Source organism: Equus quagga, chromosome 4, assembly GCF_021613505.1.
Source record: "Equus quagga isolate Etosha38 chromosome 4, UCLA_HA_Equagga_1.0, whole genome shotgun sequence".
Classification (NCBI taxonomy): Eukaryota; Metazoa; Chordata; class Mammalia; order Perissodactyla; family Equidae; genus Equus; species Equus quagga.
In genome coordinates this window covers 36,379,782-36,396,040 of record NC_060270.1, presented here as the reverse complement: position 1 = coordinate 36,396,040, position 16,259 = coordinate 36,379,782, and the positions used below count along the sequence as shown (strand labels likewise).

The 16,259-nt window shown below is 48.5% G+C and overlaps 1 protein-coding gene across 3 annotated transcripts; it reads right to left on the bottom strand.

The window, feature by feature from the left end:
• Positions 1-3,349: 3,349 nt before the first annotated feature.
• On the bottom strand, positions 3,350-16,173 carry TMEM41A (transmembrane protein 41A). Of its 3 annotated transcripts, XM_046658114.1 has the most exons (5): positions 11,290-11,552; positions 9,504-9,657; positions 7,364-7,525; positions 6,598-6,736; positions 3,350-4,628 (listed from the first exon to the last, which is right to left on the bottom strand). In XM_046658114.1, exons 1-5 carry the CDS (start codon positions 11,406-11,408, stop codon positions 4,408-4,410), a joined length of 795 nt encoding a protein of 264 aa, XP_046514070.1. In that variant the 5' UTR covers positions 11,409-11,552; the 3' UTR covers positions 3,350-4,407. The 3 variants fall into 3 exon arrangements, with proteins under 3 accessions (XP_046514070.1, XP_046514069.1, XP_046514071.1); XM_046658113.1 differs by lacking the exon at positions 9,504-9,657 and having other exon boundaries at positions 11,290-16,173; XM_046658115.1 differs by lacking the exons at positions 7,364-7,525; positions 9,504-9,657 and having other exon boundaries at positions 11,290-16,173.
• Positions 16,174-16,259: the final 86 nt, after the last annotated feature.

The following is a 16,259-nucleotide window of genomic DNA, read 5'->3' as shown; positions in this document are numbered from 1 at the left end:
GTCCATATTTTCCATCCTCGGACTTTGGACCACACTGTACTGTGAATCTCTCTGGTTTGTTACAGAGAGCCGACAACTGTGTCCTCTTTCTGTCCAACATAAAACACTGACACTTCAGTTTGTCCAGTTCTTGCCCACCTAGTGGCAAAAGAGAAACACGAGGGTCAACATCTGTCTTACACCTTTCAGTGATGGTCTTCCTAGAAAACCCACACCTGATACCTCATTATTTTGGTAGGTTCTTTAAATTTCCATCTTGACTATCTGTCATGATAATGCCATATACCTATCTGGATTCACTTTTATGAACATGTTCGAGTAATAGACAGTGTTGAATCATCAGTCACTGTATTGTCAAGAGTTGAATAAAGTTCCACAGTGAACATTTTATTTTTTAGTAGAAGTGACTAGAGGCTTCAGAGAAGAACAGTGTCTTTAGGTTAAAAAGAGAAATGCCTTTGTATCCGGGCCTTGCCCTTCGCTGCCTGCCTTGAGCTAACCAGGACAATTTTGAATTGGTGTGTGTTCTTTGAGAATAACTCTACGGTCAGCTGAAGAGTGGTGAATTAAGAGCTCAGGGAATTTAAGAGCTAATTCTTCAGTCCTGATAACTGTGTAACAGTGCTTTAAGGAACCTCACAGGACTGATTTCAAGCTTCATTGTTGATTGAAGGTTTAACCCCCTTGGGATGAATGCCCACATTCATTTAGCATCTGTTTTTGACTGACTGAAAGATAATGAGTTTTAATTTGTGTTGCAGATGAACATTGGTTCTGATTTTCATCTCATTCTAGATCATGTCCTCTGAATAACAATTCCTCTTAACATTGCTTAGCAGAGGGACTGAAAAGCCTACATCCACTTTGAAATTATAATAGACCTTCCCACCGCTAAAGTTTAGACTTATTTGCAAGATTGTGGAACTCCTACTCAGAAAGGCGAAGAAACTAGCTCTGTTGTGAGATAATTTGGTTAAGACCTACTTGAAGTTTGGATGTTTAAAAACTTTAGTATCAACAAATTCATCCTTCTAGAATGAAGGATATTTTTAGTAGGATTTAAAAAGTATTGGACATCTATTTCAGGACCTCATTGTGCTAAATTTTCCTCTTACTCTAAATAATGGATTTGATGGTTTGGGGTTTTCTTGATGCCAACCCAATTTTAAATGCCCTCCCCCACTGGGGAGCATTGACTTCCTTTCAGTATGAATGCATCCTTATTGATCAAATGATTTACTCTCTTTCCATGCCTTTATGTCTCAATTTTTCCCCCTTAAAATGTTCCTACTTGAACTTCCTGGAACTGAATTCTCCAAAATAGAATATAATTTTTGGAATCCCAGGAATTCCCGCCTTGCTCTGCAGTATAGTATACTATGTTTTGTTTTGATTTTCCACTAAGCCAGAAGCCAAAATACCATGACATACCACCATCTACCATGTCCACTGTAAACACTCAAGACTGACCTTATTTGTTGATCAACATATTCTTTCCACTGAGCCCGGACACAGCCTCAGAAGCTCTCACAACACAGCACTTGGAGCAACAACTACCACATGATTGGAATTGGCGTGCAAGGGGAGATCTGTCTGCCGTCCCAGCTCTAAGCTTATAATTAATTTCTTAAAGGTGGTGTGAGATTTTGAGTGAGCCTTGACGGGAGAATGACAGGATCGCACCAATGGATCCCAACCTGTGGCTGTCAGGACAGCACCATTGGCAGGAAAAAGGCCACTTGCCTCCACCCACCGCCCTTTTGGACTACAATTCCAATTGAATAATCTCCAATCACTAATGGATTGAATTTCAGACTGTGTCTTCATTTACATCATTTCGTTGTGTTAAGTGAGCGTGTTCCCCCCTCACCGTCTATAAACAAAAAGTTAATGCTAAGTCCCAGATACTTGCTTCTTCCTTAGACTCTGAGACTAATGTACCAAAACAGTGTGACATTCTTTTTAAGACTTGTACTGTCAGTATGAATTTAGTGCCTTTCCAGGCAGCAAGATTTTTCTTCTTTGCTGATTTCATAGAATAAAATGTCCTAGTATACTCACTCCACCAATGTTACCAACCTCACAGACTAGCACGTAAGAATCACATTGGTCTGCTTATTTGCATGTTACACCAATACTGCAAGCGCCCATTCAACTGGAGTGAACTAGGCTGCCAAGTGGAGGACCTTGTGGAACCTGAACACTTCTCAGGGACAGGTGGCAGAAGAGGGGAGCTCTGAAATCACTGCTCTGAGCAGGGTGACTCCAAAGGGGTTGGGTTAAGGCTTTTGTTAAGTGTCACATGACCAGAGCATGATGGCAGCATTTCACAGAGGCCAGTCCCCAAGCAGATGGCAAGGCCACTGTAAGGAAACTTCTGGCAGAATCCCAGGCCTCTCTCGAGCCACTTCGCAGCACTCAGGGGAACGCTGGCCCAAGGCCCCAGGCTGCTGCCCAGTGACCAGGCAGACAGAGTCCTCCAATGGTTGCAGGCCAGAGGGAAGCCCAGCCAGAACATGCAAGCTGTTAGGAAGCCATCCCGTACTGACCACATCACCCAGTCACTCTCCACCTCCACAGTGACCACTTCTCAGACTCTGGAAGTGAGAAGACCCACTTTTGATTCTTTATTGCAGTAATTTGAGTTCCTTTCAACTTGGAGCAAATTAAGTTCTTTTTTGTGGTTAAGTCTCCAAATGAACTCCCTCACCTGTCTCCCCTGTGGTCTCCGGTCTTGTTAGTTCCCCGCTCCACGTGTTGGTTTCTGATGCTGGCTCCCTCTTTGTACTGAACAATTTGTACAGCCACAGAACAAGAGTGACTATCAAGGCAAACAAATGCATGGAATTAAACAAAGTGTACTTCACTGTTTTCTGGTCCTGTCTTTTCCTAAAGGTACTGTTTGTGTCCTGAGAGCTGCCTTCACAAGTCTCAGCGTGTCAGAACTTTAGAGTAAGGAAGACTACATGACTGCATTTCCTGCAGCCAAAAAATAGGTGATGGGGAAAGCTGGTTTCTGCAGCTCTCTCATCAGACACATCCACCAATGGAAGAGACAACCATCGTTGTCTTTTGTTACAGTCTCTTCTTGATTATTCTGTCATAGTCTAGACAGAACTTGGCTTCTTCCCTAAGCTTTCCTGCTGCCCATCATACAGCAACGCTTCTGTCATGAGTACCAACTATAAAGTGAGCATAGAGAGGAAAAGGTAAAAATGAAAATCTGGCTTCCTAAGAATAACATTGGTAAGAAGCTAAGATACCATTTTGGATTGTCTGATTTTCAGCCAATGCTGATTCCCACTGGCAAGGGGAGTTGAAAGCACCACGTACAAACACACACCACACAGAACATTTATATCCATTTATTTGGGAAACTGCTTTGCCTGCAAACTCACAACTGATAAGGCACGTTGTTGCAAAATCATGGGAGAGGAGGGAGAGAGAGAAATCTACGAACCCTGATAAAGGGCAAAGGACACACACTTGCAATAGTGTAGAAAAGCTCTCATGTCACCTTCCCTATCTACTCCAGGACACACAGAGCCACATATTTCAAGTCCAGTTGGCCACCTCCTCACCCCCATTTGGTTCAGTGAGTGAAGGGCCTGGCTCTGCCCTTTCCAGATGGGTAAGAATTTCTCCAGAACATATCCGTAACATACAGAGGTTGCTCCATTCATATTTAATAGTCTGTTTGCAATCAGCTTAATGGTCAGGACATGCAACAAAGAATAGATGTGAGATACATGGTAACATCACTGTGTCTGAACACAAAGAGCATCACAGAAATCATTGTGCATTTGAGCTGTATGTGGAAGTTCTATGCAGTTCCTCAGCTTATTTCCCTTGGTTTATGGATGAGGTAGGTCATCAGCAAAAAAGTACAAAGAAACACAATTAAGAGACTAACAAGGTGAAGAGTGATGTCAGCGATGTGGGTTCACATGTCATCATTGACACTAATAACATCCGCCAGGGACTTAACAGGAGAACACTGTCACAACAGCCCATCACTCTGCAGATGTGGCACTCTGGACAATCGGCGTGCTCTCCCAAGGCAGCTCAGGGCAAATCGGCGTGCTCTCCCAAGGCAGCTCAGGGCTGGCGGGAGGCAAATACAACAGACTATCCTGAGTTCCTTGTTACTCGGTAAAATATAAACAGGATTTCTAGAAGGCCCTCCATTTCGCAGAGTATCCTCTTAAGTCAGGACGCGTTTGAGAACCTGATCTAATTCATCTTCTAGAGCAGAGTGTCCTTTACGACAAGACACTGCACACACAGGAACAGTCCAAATCACCTGTCGAGAATAGTTAACAAACAATGAGGGGCTTTAGAGGACCACACTCATTACACAAATAAACTATAACAGAGTCCAGGGACGTGGCAACCAAAAACTCCAGATCACGTGTCCTTTCTACTATTTAGATGATTAGCACTGCTTGTTTCATTCAAATGCAGGTCTTTCTGACTAAATTTTTTAATGAGAGTTCCAGGAACTAAGGCCACCAGGGCAATGGCCAACAGCTTAAAGACAGTTCCCCAGGAGAAAAGAGCATCCAGAGAGGTAAGGGTTGACAGGATGGAGCCTGTCTGCACACAGATGAAATTGTATGGGATCAAACCTGGAAGAAAAAAAGGGAAAGAGCCTGTTACTGGTGAGCAGGAAATGAAAAACAATCCCCTTTCAGAAATGTCACCAGGAATTCACAACAGTGACTCCAGGTTTTGTGGGGTTTTTTTGCCCAACTCTTGACCCCTGAACATAATACCTCTTTCCTGTCTTCTTTTCCACTCTTTCCTCACTCCCATATTCATCTGCCTTGTTCAACAAAGGATGTAAGATGGTTTAAAAAAATATATACTCAAGATAAATTTTTAATTTAAGATAAATAGGGACAACAAAATGAGTGAAGAAAAAAGGGAGTACAGTTAGTACAAAAATGCATAAGGTTTACCCATTTGCTAGAGGAGCCAAATGTGCCTCTGAGTGCTCCACAGCCAAAGTAAAGAGAGGCACCAGCACTGAGATTTACAGTACGCATATGCTAAAGACACGTTTCTTAGAAGCAGTACTACTTTTCATCTTTGTTTTTTTGTTTGTTTTTTTGAGGCAGATTAGCCCTGAGCTAACTACTGCCAATCCTCCTCTTTTTTCTGAGGAAGCCTGGCCCTGAGCTAACATCCGTGCCCATCTTCCTCTACTTTATATGTGGGACGCCTACCACAGCATGGCGTGCCAAGCGGTGCCATGCCCGCACCCGGGATCCAAACCAGCGAACCCCGGGCCGCCGAGAAGCAGAACGTGTGAACCTAACTGCTGCGCCACTGGGCCGGCCCCTACTTTTCATGTTTTATATTGCCTCTAAGAGGTCACCAAATCCACTGGATCCCAAGTCTGCCTGGTGGCTGGAGAGGCTGGTTGCATAACAATCCCCTGGTGAAGTTGTTAAAAACAATCCCCGGGCTCCAACCCCAGAGATTCTGGTTACCTGGGTCTGGAAGAAAGCCCAGGAATCTGCATTCTAGCACCTTCTCTGACCCCACCCCCTCAAGATTCTGACTGGTTTGGGACCCCCTCCGATAATCCATTCCTCTTCTACAGTAGATGATGCCTCAAGGTCATAGACCACTCAAGGTCACAGCTTGTCAGAGTGGGGACTGGAACCCCGGTCTCCAGTCTTTTTGAGCCTTGTGCCACCGAGGTCATGACGGGCTGCTGAGTGAGGTACTGAAGCGCTGTGAAAGCCGCTATGACCAGAATTAGCTATGTAAGACTCGGCTTCGATTTAAGATCTCAATGTCTCTCCAGAATTCCCTATTAATAGCAGCCGCTCAACCACAGATTTGATATGTTTGACCTAGAAGCCCTGAGTAGTCTTTTCTTCTGTGCTCTGAGGAAGGCTGAAGAGAGGCAATCCCTGCCTTAGGCTTAAGGAGGGTGGTTTACTTCCAGTGTGGAGAAAACAGTCACTGATTTGACAGGATGTTCGCACTTTACCATTCCGGTATGTGTGGTCCAAGGCCCATGATTTGAGAAATGCTGCTCTAGGCTCAGCCCCTCATCTGGCCAAGTGGTCCATTGAGGGTAAGCAGCTTGCAGAAGGTCACAGAATTGTCAAAAGGCAAGAAACCTCACTGGTACCAGCTCTTCCTAAGGCAGATCTTAATCAAAACAGGGGCCAAAGCCAGACAGGAAGCCCTTTGCTCTGCTCCTTCCCCCGCCCCCACCCTTTCTCCACCACAGCCCTGCTTCTCCCGCAGGCACTCACTGAGCCCTGACGATAGGCCAAGTCGTGTGTCTTACACAGATTTCTAATCCCAGGGCCCAGCACAGTGCTCGGCACTCATTAGGCACCAAATACAGCTGCAGAATAAACAATCCTTATTTTTCCCAAAAGGATTTTTATGGATTTTCAGGTTCAAGCCTGAGTAGCTTTGACATCAGGAACCAGTACTTTAGGTCATGAGGCCTGAAGATGCTCTTCAGGAGCCTGTGCTCTCAGAGGTGGGCATGCCCGTGTGGCTGGTAACCCAGGGCAGTCCCCCAAGATGACAACTCTGAAGACTCAAACCCACCCCACAGCTGCTTACCGATCAGCACAGAGAAGAAGAACTGCACGACGGGGATGTTCAGAATCGGGGCTGAGAGGTTCAAGAACCAGTTTGGCGTCATGGGGAAAAGTCTCAAAAACAGTAAGAAAAAAAACAAGCTGTTTCTGTTCTCCTCCACCTGTAGCCAAAGAAGACAAGGCCATTAAGAAGCAGAAAGAGTCTCCAGGTATTGAAAATCTGTTGGTACCAGGCACTGTTCTAGATACTTTACATATTCTGTAAATTCTGGGACATAGACTGTTCTCATTTTTTTTGTTTTTGCTTTTTTTTTGTTTGGCCCTGAGCTAACTGCTGCCAGAGCTCCTCTTTTTGCTGAGGAAGACTGGCCCTGAGCTAACATCCATGCCCATCTTCCTCTACTTTATATGTGCGATGCCTACCACAGCATGGCGTGCCAAGCGGTGCCATGTCCGCACCCGGGATCCGAACCAGCAAACCCCAGGCCGCCGAGAAGCGGAACATGCGCACTTAACCGCTGTGCCATGGGGCCGGCCCCTGTTCCTGTTTTTAAAATGGAGATCCTGAGGTTCAGAGAAGGCAGGAACTTGCCCAAAGTCACAAAGCTGGTAATGACGGAGCTGGGATTTGATCCCAGGTCTGTGCCTCTTGGAGGCATCCGAAGGACCCCCAGGACCTCCCACAGCAGGGCAGAGGAGCACTGTGGGAAACCCCTTCCCCTCACTCCCCTCAGGGCCATGAGGTGAGTTCCTGGGGCCCAGTACTCGGCTGTGCCCTCTCCCCTTACCTTCCTCTGTAGCAGGGCCACTTTATCAGGAAAGTAGGAGACCACCAGCTGTTTGCCAAAAATGCTGGAGAGCAGGTAGCAGCATGTGGCACCCACTGAGGTCAACACACAGCACAGCAGAAGCCCCAGCCATGGCCCAAACAAAGCACCAGCTAGAACGTTCTGCAAAGAAAACAAACCCTCGGCCATTACAGCATCTGGCAGCTAGCAGTCACCTCCTCCTGGAGCCCAGGAGTCACAGGGTCCCTCCTCCTCCAGTGATTTTTCCCAGCCAAAACCCAACTCCCATTTTAAAGAAGTGAATGAAAAGTGATGAAAGAGCTGGGAAATACAACCCTGGCCTCGGTCTCTTCACCTTCAAAACGGGGCAGAGGATTAAACCCTCAGCGGGCCAGACAGAATTAAATGGGAAAATACGTGTATATGGTACCCAGCCTGCTGCACAGGCTGTGGCAGGTCCTGCAAACAGATGCTTCCAGAAGGCAGAAAGGAAACTCACAAGTGACACTCAAAAAAGCCTTAAATGAACAAAAATGGAAAAGTGAACCAATAATTCCTAAATGCAGTTTGGCTGAAAACATGGGATCCAAGAGAGAAGGTAAAAAGGGAGGCAAGAAGGTGGTGATCTGCTCAGCACCTACTATGTGCTAAGTGCCTGACCACATCTTACTTAATCCTCATTACGACTCTGTGTCATGTACTATCCTTACCCCCTTGTACAGGTGACAGATCAAGTATGGTGCCCAAGATCACCCTAGGCAGAGACAGGATTCACTCCCGGGGAGCAGTTGGCTCTTCACCCTGAGGGATCAGCTTAAGAGGGAAGGCAGGTACGGGGCAACCCCAAGGAGTCAGCCCCTGACCTCGAGCACCACACACCTCGCCTGTCTCTCTTGGCATAGACCTGTCTGCTTTTCTTCCAGTTTCTAAGAAAGAAACTGCTTAAGTGGCAGATCCAACCTGAGGTGAATCCTGGGGCAAGAGAGAGGAGAGAAGATGCTGGGGCAGGAGAGAGAAGCAGGATGGAAAGAAGCTTTCGGGGTTTCCTGCTCAGTCGCTTAAGCATTCCACAAGGGCTGAGGGCCACGGTGGGCCAGGCACCATCACCGTACCAGCCACTCTACACTCATGTTTTTTTAATCGTCCCACATAACACACCTGGGGGTTAAGTAGGGGTATCCTCATTTTACAGATGAGGAAACAGGGTTGGAGAAGTTAAATGGCTTGCCCCTGGTTCCACAACTGGGATTCAAACTTACCCCAAGCCCTAACAATATACATACATTTACACAAACCAGCTTAAGATGCTGCTGTGAGGAAAGCACAGACCCTCCCATGTAACCTGAGATGGCAACTGAGAAGCATCCAATAGCTGAGCACAAGCCCAGGTCTAACACTGAGAGCCGGGGTGGGGGCCGAGAGAGAGCCGGGGTGGGGACCACCTGGAAAATCAGAAGGACTTGTCCTCTCCACACCAGGACTTCCCAATCCTCCACAGCCTAATATCGCCATGAACAACTTACATTTGTTCCCCAAACATTTGTGAAGGCACTTCCCTATGTCAGGCAAATGAATACAAAGGCTGAGACTAAGGAACAGGGCCTGCCCTCAGGAACTTACAGACTGTGGAAAAAACAGATTAGAAAAAATCAAAAACAGTGCTAAAATGCAGAACATTACAGGAGCTCTGAGGAGGAAGAGCTGACCCAGCCCGGGAGTGGGTGCACGTGTGTGCATGCGGGCGCGCCTCTCAAGGCCAGCGCTCCAAAGCTATCAATGCCTCAGAAACAAAAACAGCATACCTGAGAGGAAAGGCAGACTCTGGAGCTGGGGAGACGTGAGTTCAGACCCCAGCCCTACCCCTCCTCATCTTGTCACCTTGGACAGTTACTTAACTTCTCACCATTTGTTTCCTTATCTGTAAAATGTGGATAATAATGCCCATTATTGGCTGTTGGGAGAATTACATAAGGTCATGCAGGTAAAGCAACTAGGACAGTGCCTGACACAGAGGAAGCTGTCAGTAAATGGTTGCCATAACAGCCTGTCCTCTGGACTGTAGGATTTGCAGCCTAAGGACCTCTCTCCAAAGACACAAGGTGGCTTCCTGGCAGGCACAGAAGGAGGGCAGGGCACTGACCAGGAAGCTGGAGCCGGGGATGGCAAAGCCCTGTTTGTAGAGGTAGGCACTGCAGAAGAGCAGGAACACGTAGGCCTGGTGCTCCTTCCTGTACTCTCGAAGCACCTCAGAGAGCTCCCGCAGCTCAGCCAGGTCTGAGGGGAACCACAGTGACCTGCGGATTTGGAAAAGCAGATGGAAACAGGAGTCCAGATGAGCCTAGTACTTAAGAGAGTCACTTGTTGTGGGTCTTCTTCCCCAAGGAGGTTTATAAATGTGCCCATCATGTGGTCTGCTGGGAACACACACGCGATGGGAGCCCAGGATGATGGATGACCCAATACAACACAGCAGGAGTGGACGTTAGAGTCCTGGTTTGGAAGCGAGAGACCTGGGTTAGCATCTCAACTCTGCTACTACCCACGTATGTGATCTTGGGCTAATCCCTGGGCCTCAGTTTCCTTGTCTGAAAAAGGACGGGCCGGTGTTGGAGAATCACTAAGTTCCCTTTTAGCTCTCAGATTTTATGATCTATTCTTAAGAAGCAAATGGATTAATTTCTAGGCAAGTACCAAACGTCCTAAATTGCCTTCCTTTCAAGGAGCACTCCTCCCCCACAAGCTTTAAACCAAGGACAACTCAAACTTCACACTGCTCCTGAGTTACTAGCAAAACGACTGTTTTATCAGTCACTAACAAGCCAATTAAAGCTTCTCGGGGAAAGTATATCTGTCCCACACCATAAACATAAGCTTCTTGATAATATGTCAAGCTTGAAACCAACCCTTTGGAAGAGCCTGCCTGTTCACCCCGCTCTTTATCTGGTCCTCAGTGCTCTCTGAATCCTGTGCAAGGGTTATAGTGTGAAGGTTACCTTGCCTCTGGCATATGAACAACCCTTGAACCATCAATGATCAAGTACGAGCAAGCCTTCCTAGTTCTCATCAAAATGATTCTCTCAGTATGTCTGACACCCACAGCAGACCCTTCTCAGCTAGAGCAAAAGAATACAGTAATGAAAACAGTTGTCCTGACATTCAGATATCAGTAACATCCTTGACAGTGCAATGCTGTGTCAGGCACACTGCCATGAACTTTACAAACAGTATGCAGCACACAGGACAAACCAGCCCGATAGGTATTGGACTGCCTCCTGCCTCACGCAGTCGATCAGAAGAAGGGGAAAAGCAGAGACGGCCAAGAAGAGGGGTGGACCCGATCATTAATTCGTGAATAATTTTAAATTGTCCATGTAACGTTTCTCCTGAAGACCGAACGCCTTAAAGACCCAAGGGCAGACCAGATGGAAGAGAGGAGAGGTGGGGCGCACGAGGAAGGGAGGCTGAGGGTAGTTGTGAAAAGGGGCTGCGGGTCCACACAGCGGTGAGGGTTGGCTGCAGCTGGGGGTCAGAGTTGGGCCTGGGAAGGCGACGGGAACCCAGGTAGGGAGGCGATGCCACCCCGCGAACAGAGATGCGCGGGCAGGCTCCGCCCGGGGCAAGGCGCCGCGTCTCCCTCCGCAAATCCCCACCCAAAGGCACCGGCCGCGCGCGCGGGCAGCGCGCCCGCGCAGCCGGCAGGGCCCCGCCAGGGCCGCGCCCCGCTCCCCTTCACTCGGCCTGCCCGAGACCGTGGAGACGCGGCCCAGATCCCAGACCCCGAACTCCAGTCCTAGCCCTGAACCGCAAATCCCGGCCCCCGACGCCTCCGATCTGGGAAGCCGAATCTCCGATTCCCAGACCCCGTCCTCGGACCAGGCTCCCTTCCTCGGACCCGAACCCCGGTCCCCGCCACCGCGGCCACGCACCTGCCTCCAGTGTCCTCGGCGGAGCCCACTGGCGGCCCGCGGGGCAGTCGCGTCGACAGCAAGTACAGGGCGAAGGTGCAGCCAGCGAAGACCAGGAGGAGGCCGAGCAGGGGGCGCATTTCGGCTCCCGCACTGGATCCGCCGCGCGGGGAGGAGCCTGGAGGCAGCGCAGGGGTCGACGCTGCACGCGGCGTGCGCCAGCGGAGCACGTTCGCGGACGGACCGGGGCGGGGTCCGTGCCAAGCCCCGCCCCCAGGCCCAGGCCCCGCCCCCTGCCCGGGCTCCGCCCGCTGTGCTCCCGGCTGCCTTCCAGCCGCTCTCCGCGTGCGTCTGTTTTCCTTCCATGTGTGTATCTTATTCTACGTTTGTCTCGTTCTTCACAGGTTTGCAGCCTCTCCGCCAGGCGCTGGGAGGTCCTGGGATGAATCACGAGCCCTGCCCACAGCGAGCTTGCAGTCTAGTGGTTAAAACAGTCTTGTCCACAACCAGCTGTAACAAAGCAAATGCTGCCGGTGTAGAACGAGGGGCTCCAAACCAAGTACGGTGGGACGGTTATAGTGACCACGGAAATAGTCAAAATTACCTTTTAGTGAGTGCATGCTATATGCCCATTATCCCTAATCCTCACAGCAACCTTGCAAGGTTGGTGTATTTGTCTTTATTTAACAGATGAAAATCTGAATCTGAGAAAGATTGAGTGACATCCCCCAGAAGAGAGTCCGGATTAGAATCCAAGTCAACCTGTCCAACACTAGTGGTCCTACACTGCGTGGATTCGTGGAGGAGATGGGGTTTGAGTCTACCTTAAAGGAAAAGCAAGATTTCCACTATGAGAAAAGAGGGAAACGGTGAGCTGGGGGTCCACATAAGGCACCAGAGTCCAGTTTCAGTGAAGCCTAAGGTGTGTGAGGAATGAGGGAGAAGTTGGGGACAACCTGGAAAGCACTGGAAGACAAGCTAAGGAGTTGGATTTTTCAATTTTTACACGGTGAGACTCCAACATAGGTGTTTGAGCAGAAGAATGATTTAGTTCCGTTTTAGGATTTTTGCTCTGGCAGGTGATTAGAATACGTTCTCAGTTGGCAGCTGCAACTGTTCTGGTGAGAAGGGATGCAGGCCTGAGCCAGGACCACAGCAGTGGGAATGGAGGGAGAAAGATGGTCAGACTGGGAGGAGTTGAGTTGGTAGGATATATGACTGATTAAATGAAGGGACAGAGGAGGTCTCTGAAATGTCGCAAGCCTGGAAAACAGAGAAAAGGCATCCTCATCATATTATTCAAAGCACCTCTTGAGCCAAACAGGGAGCACCTATCAGAATTCGAAGTGTACAAGGTCCTAGCAATTCCACATCCAGGAATTTACCTTATAGACATGCCCATGGGTAGACAGAGATGTATGTTCAAGGGTATTCTCTCAGCTTTGTTTTGATATCAAGAGATTGGGAGCAACCCAAATGCCCATCATTTGGGGACTAGCGAGGTTAGCTTTGGTATATTCACAAATGGAACACTCAGTAGCTTCCTAAAAGAGGGAAGCAATTCTTTATATCCCGATACAGTGCAGGCGCCAGATAGATGGCTGGGATGAAATTCAAACAAGTTGCGGAGTTAGAGTATACTATGACTCATTTGTAAGAAGAAAAAAAGGTATATCTAATCTTTTCAAAATATTGAAGTATTTATGAAAAATGATTCAATGTCTGAGGTTTGTATCAGAATAGTGGGACGGGAATCTAGTGGGTAGGGATATAAATAAAACAAGATTGGCCATTGAATTGATCATTGTTGAAGCTGGATGATGGGCACATGGAGGTGGATTTTCTACCATTTTCTCTATTTCTGTATGTATCTGAAATTTTCCATTTTAAAAAATGTGGGAAAATGGTCTCAGCCTTCCATGCTCACTTCCTCCCTTCAAACCCTCCGTAACAGCTGAACATGCGCCATGTTCGTTCATGCCCCTGCCGACACTCTACCCTCCATCTGGCAATGTTCTCTGCCTGAACATTCCCACTCTTTAATCAACACCCAGGGCAATTGTCACCTCCTCTGAGAAGTCTTTGCCAGCTCCTACAGTTGGAAAGGTTGTTCCTTCTCTGTGCTTGGGGCTCCCTGTGAAGTGTCTGTATCCCTATTATTGCTAATACTATGCTCCAGGGTCATTATCTGTCTCCTTAGTAGAGAGTGAACATTTCCATAAATGAGACAATGTCTCATCTATCTTTTGTCTGTCCCAGCCCTTAGCCCTGTGCTTGGCTTATATTTGGCACTTAATAAATGTTTATTAAATTAATGGGTCAGGTCAAGCAAGGAAATGAAGATTTGTTTGGTTTGGTACATGTTGATTTTGAGAAGTCAATGGAATAGAGGAGAGAAAGTGAATGAAAGACTAATGTCATTGAGCCTGTGCCAGGAGTGTGCTGGGGCAAGGAACAGAGGAGTGGGCAAGAAGGCAAGTCTCTTACTCTCAAGGACTTTCCTCTTCTTCTGGTTGGGAGAGAGCATGGAGAGAGTTATAATTATAGAGCACGGTAAGTGCCATGGAGGAAACAGACATGGCAAAGTTCATTCAACTCCAGAGCAGCAGGTATCATTATCCTTCTCATGGATGAGAGTGAGCAGATGTTCAGATGAAGTCACTTTGTGAGTGCTGTGAAGTCCATGGATGTGAGTACCGAACAGGACTCAAGTCCTTATCAGCCCCTCCTGAGCCCAGGCTCTTTCCTCAGCCCCGCACTGCCTCTCAACAAGCAGGTGAAAATCTGGAACGCCGACTGAACATTCAGATTTGGAGGTCACCTGTCTAGAAGAAAGCTGAAATGAGGGGAGGGGAGTCTCTTAGGGAGACCGTGAGAGGGACGGTAACAGCATCTGACATTCATTGACTACTTACTACACTCCAGACCCCACAGTGAGCGTTTCACACACGTGCATGTATTTATTCCCTGTAACAACCCTCAAGAAGCAGGGACTCTTACAGCCCCCACTGCACAGTCCAGAGAATGGAAGCTTAGGAAGAGTTAAGTAAGTTGACAGAGGTCACACACCAGCAAACAGCAGAGCCCAATCTCTTACCCTATGCTAGCTTTTTCAGAGAGAAGACTGAATCATAAGCCTGTGGAAGAGAACACGATGGCTCATTCAAGGATGTTGGATGAGAAACATCCAATATTTCGGGGGATTGCAGGGGAGAGGTGGGGGGTTGGGTGTCCTGAAAGCCCAAGAAAGAGTGTTACAAAAGGGCCCAGTGCACAGTGTCAGAGGCCCTGGAAAAATCCAGCAGGGAGACCAGAGGGGTTGTGGGCTTCAGCCAGCACGAGGTGGTGGGGGACCTTTGACAGAGCTCTACTGGGAGATGCAGACCTAATTTCCTACAGGCTCACTGCCCAAGCCTCTGCTTGCTGCCCCTGACTTACCCACCTAGACTCCTGTTCTGCTTCCTCTTGCTCGATCTGTCTGCTTAGGGGAGAAGCCCCAGACTGTGTTGCCCACTTCCAGCTCACCTCTATGCTGGTCTGTCTCCCCAATCCTCCTGGCTCCCAATCCAGCACCTGCAGAGCCACCTCTAACCAGCCAGTGCACCGCCTGCAAGCTGCAGCAGCCTCCACTGAGGCCATTCATTTACAGCACATGCCCAAGCAGCCTGAAAAAGGACAGCTGCAGGACCCCACCAGGGACACATGCTGGACTGGGAAGCAGATGGGCACCAATGGCTCAGGGAAGTTGGAGGGGGGAAAAGGCAAGAGGTTCCAGTGAGAGTAAGTTAGCCAGGCCCACACCCGGGCTCTGTGTCACTAGCACTCAACCTCCTATTCTGGCTTAATCAGAGCTGCACAGAGCAATTGAAGGGAGTAGCTCTGAAGAGACCACAGAATTTTGCTTCCCCATCCCCACTTCATCCATAACTCATTGGAACAGGATGGACACCCTCCCCAAGAGGAGGATCCAAGGGCTAGTTCCTCTCCCTGGACTTTAGAATTGGGCCACCTAGTGAGTGAGTGGCCGAGGACCCCATGGTCTCAAGGACCCAAGTGGTTCACAGTTGCCCTGTGGAGGGAGTCAAGCTGAGTCAGAGAGACTCTTGGCAGAGCATGAAGGTTAATAAAGGCCCATAAACTCTTGTTACTGAAGCTTCCAGGGCTGCCCCCATCCTGCCCTTCCTGAGGTCTGATGGTTCAGCTCTTCCTGGGTTTCCACAAGTCCTCTCTTAATAAAATTTGGGTTAGTATGAGTGGATTTCTGTTGCTGGCATCCAAAGTCTCTTGGCTAAGATAGGGTTTTGCAGGAATGAGAGCATGGGGCAGAGGTCCTATGGTGGGAAGTTCTAAGTTTAAGTTTTGGAAATAATACAGTTGTGTGTTGATGTCTAAATCAGAGTGGAGGTGACTCCCTCAAGTCCCTAAGGATGAGTCCACTCCATTCTGTTCAACAGACATTTATTGGGCACCCGCTTTGGGCCTGATTGTGCTAGGTCCTGGGGCAGCAAAGACAAATCAGTGCTGCTCTTGTGGCACTCACAGTCTCGGAGGGGATACAGACGTAGAAACATACTACAATACGGCGTAATAAAAGCAGTGATGGAAACACGTACAAAGTCAGTGGCAAAGTGGGTGGTAGAAGGGAGCCATGGAAAAGCAAGCAAGGGGGACTTTGAACCCACAGCTTGGCGTCATCTAGTAATGCTGGAGGGTCCTGGAGGGTTTTAGCCAAGGTGCTAAAACAGGGGAGTCAGGGAAAGCAAAATCTCCTAGGCTTCAGGATAGGTGGGCTTGCTGAAGAATGGTGTTGGGGCCATGTGTAAGGTGTGATGAGGAGTAAGAAAAAGAGCCAACCTCTCTTCTTCCTAGGGGGTCCTGGGAAATGGCCAGTGGGCCTCCAGAGACATAATAACAAAGGTGCCTGGGAGAGAAGTCTAAGGCAGAGATGGTGGGTGCCTCCATGGAAATGGACTGTGGCTGGGCGTAGAGGG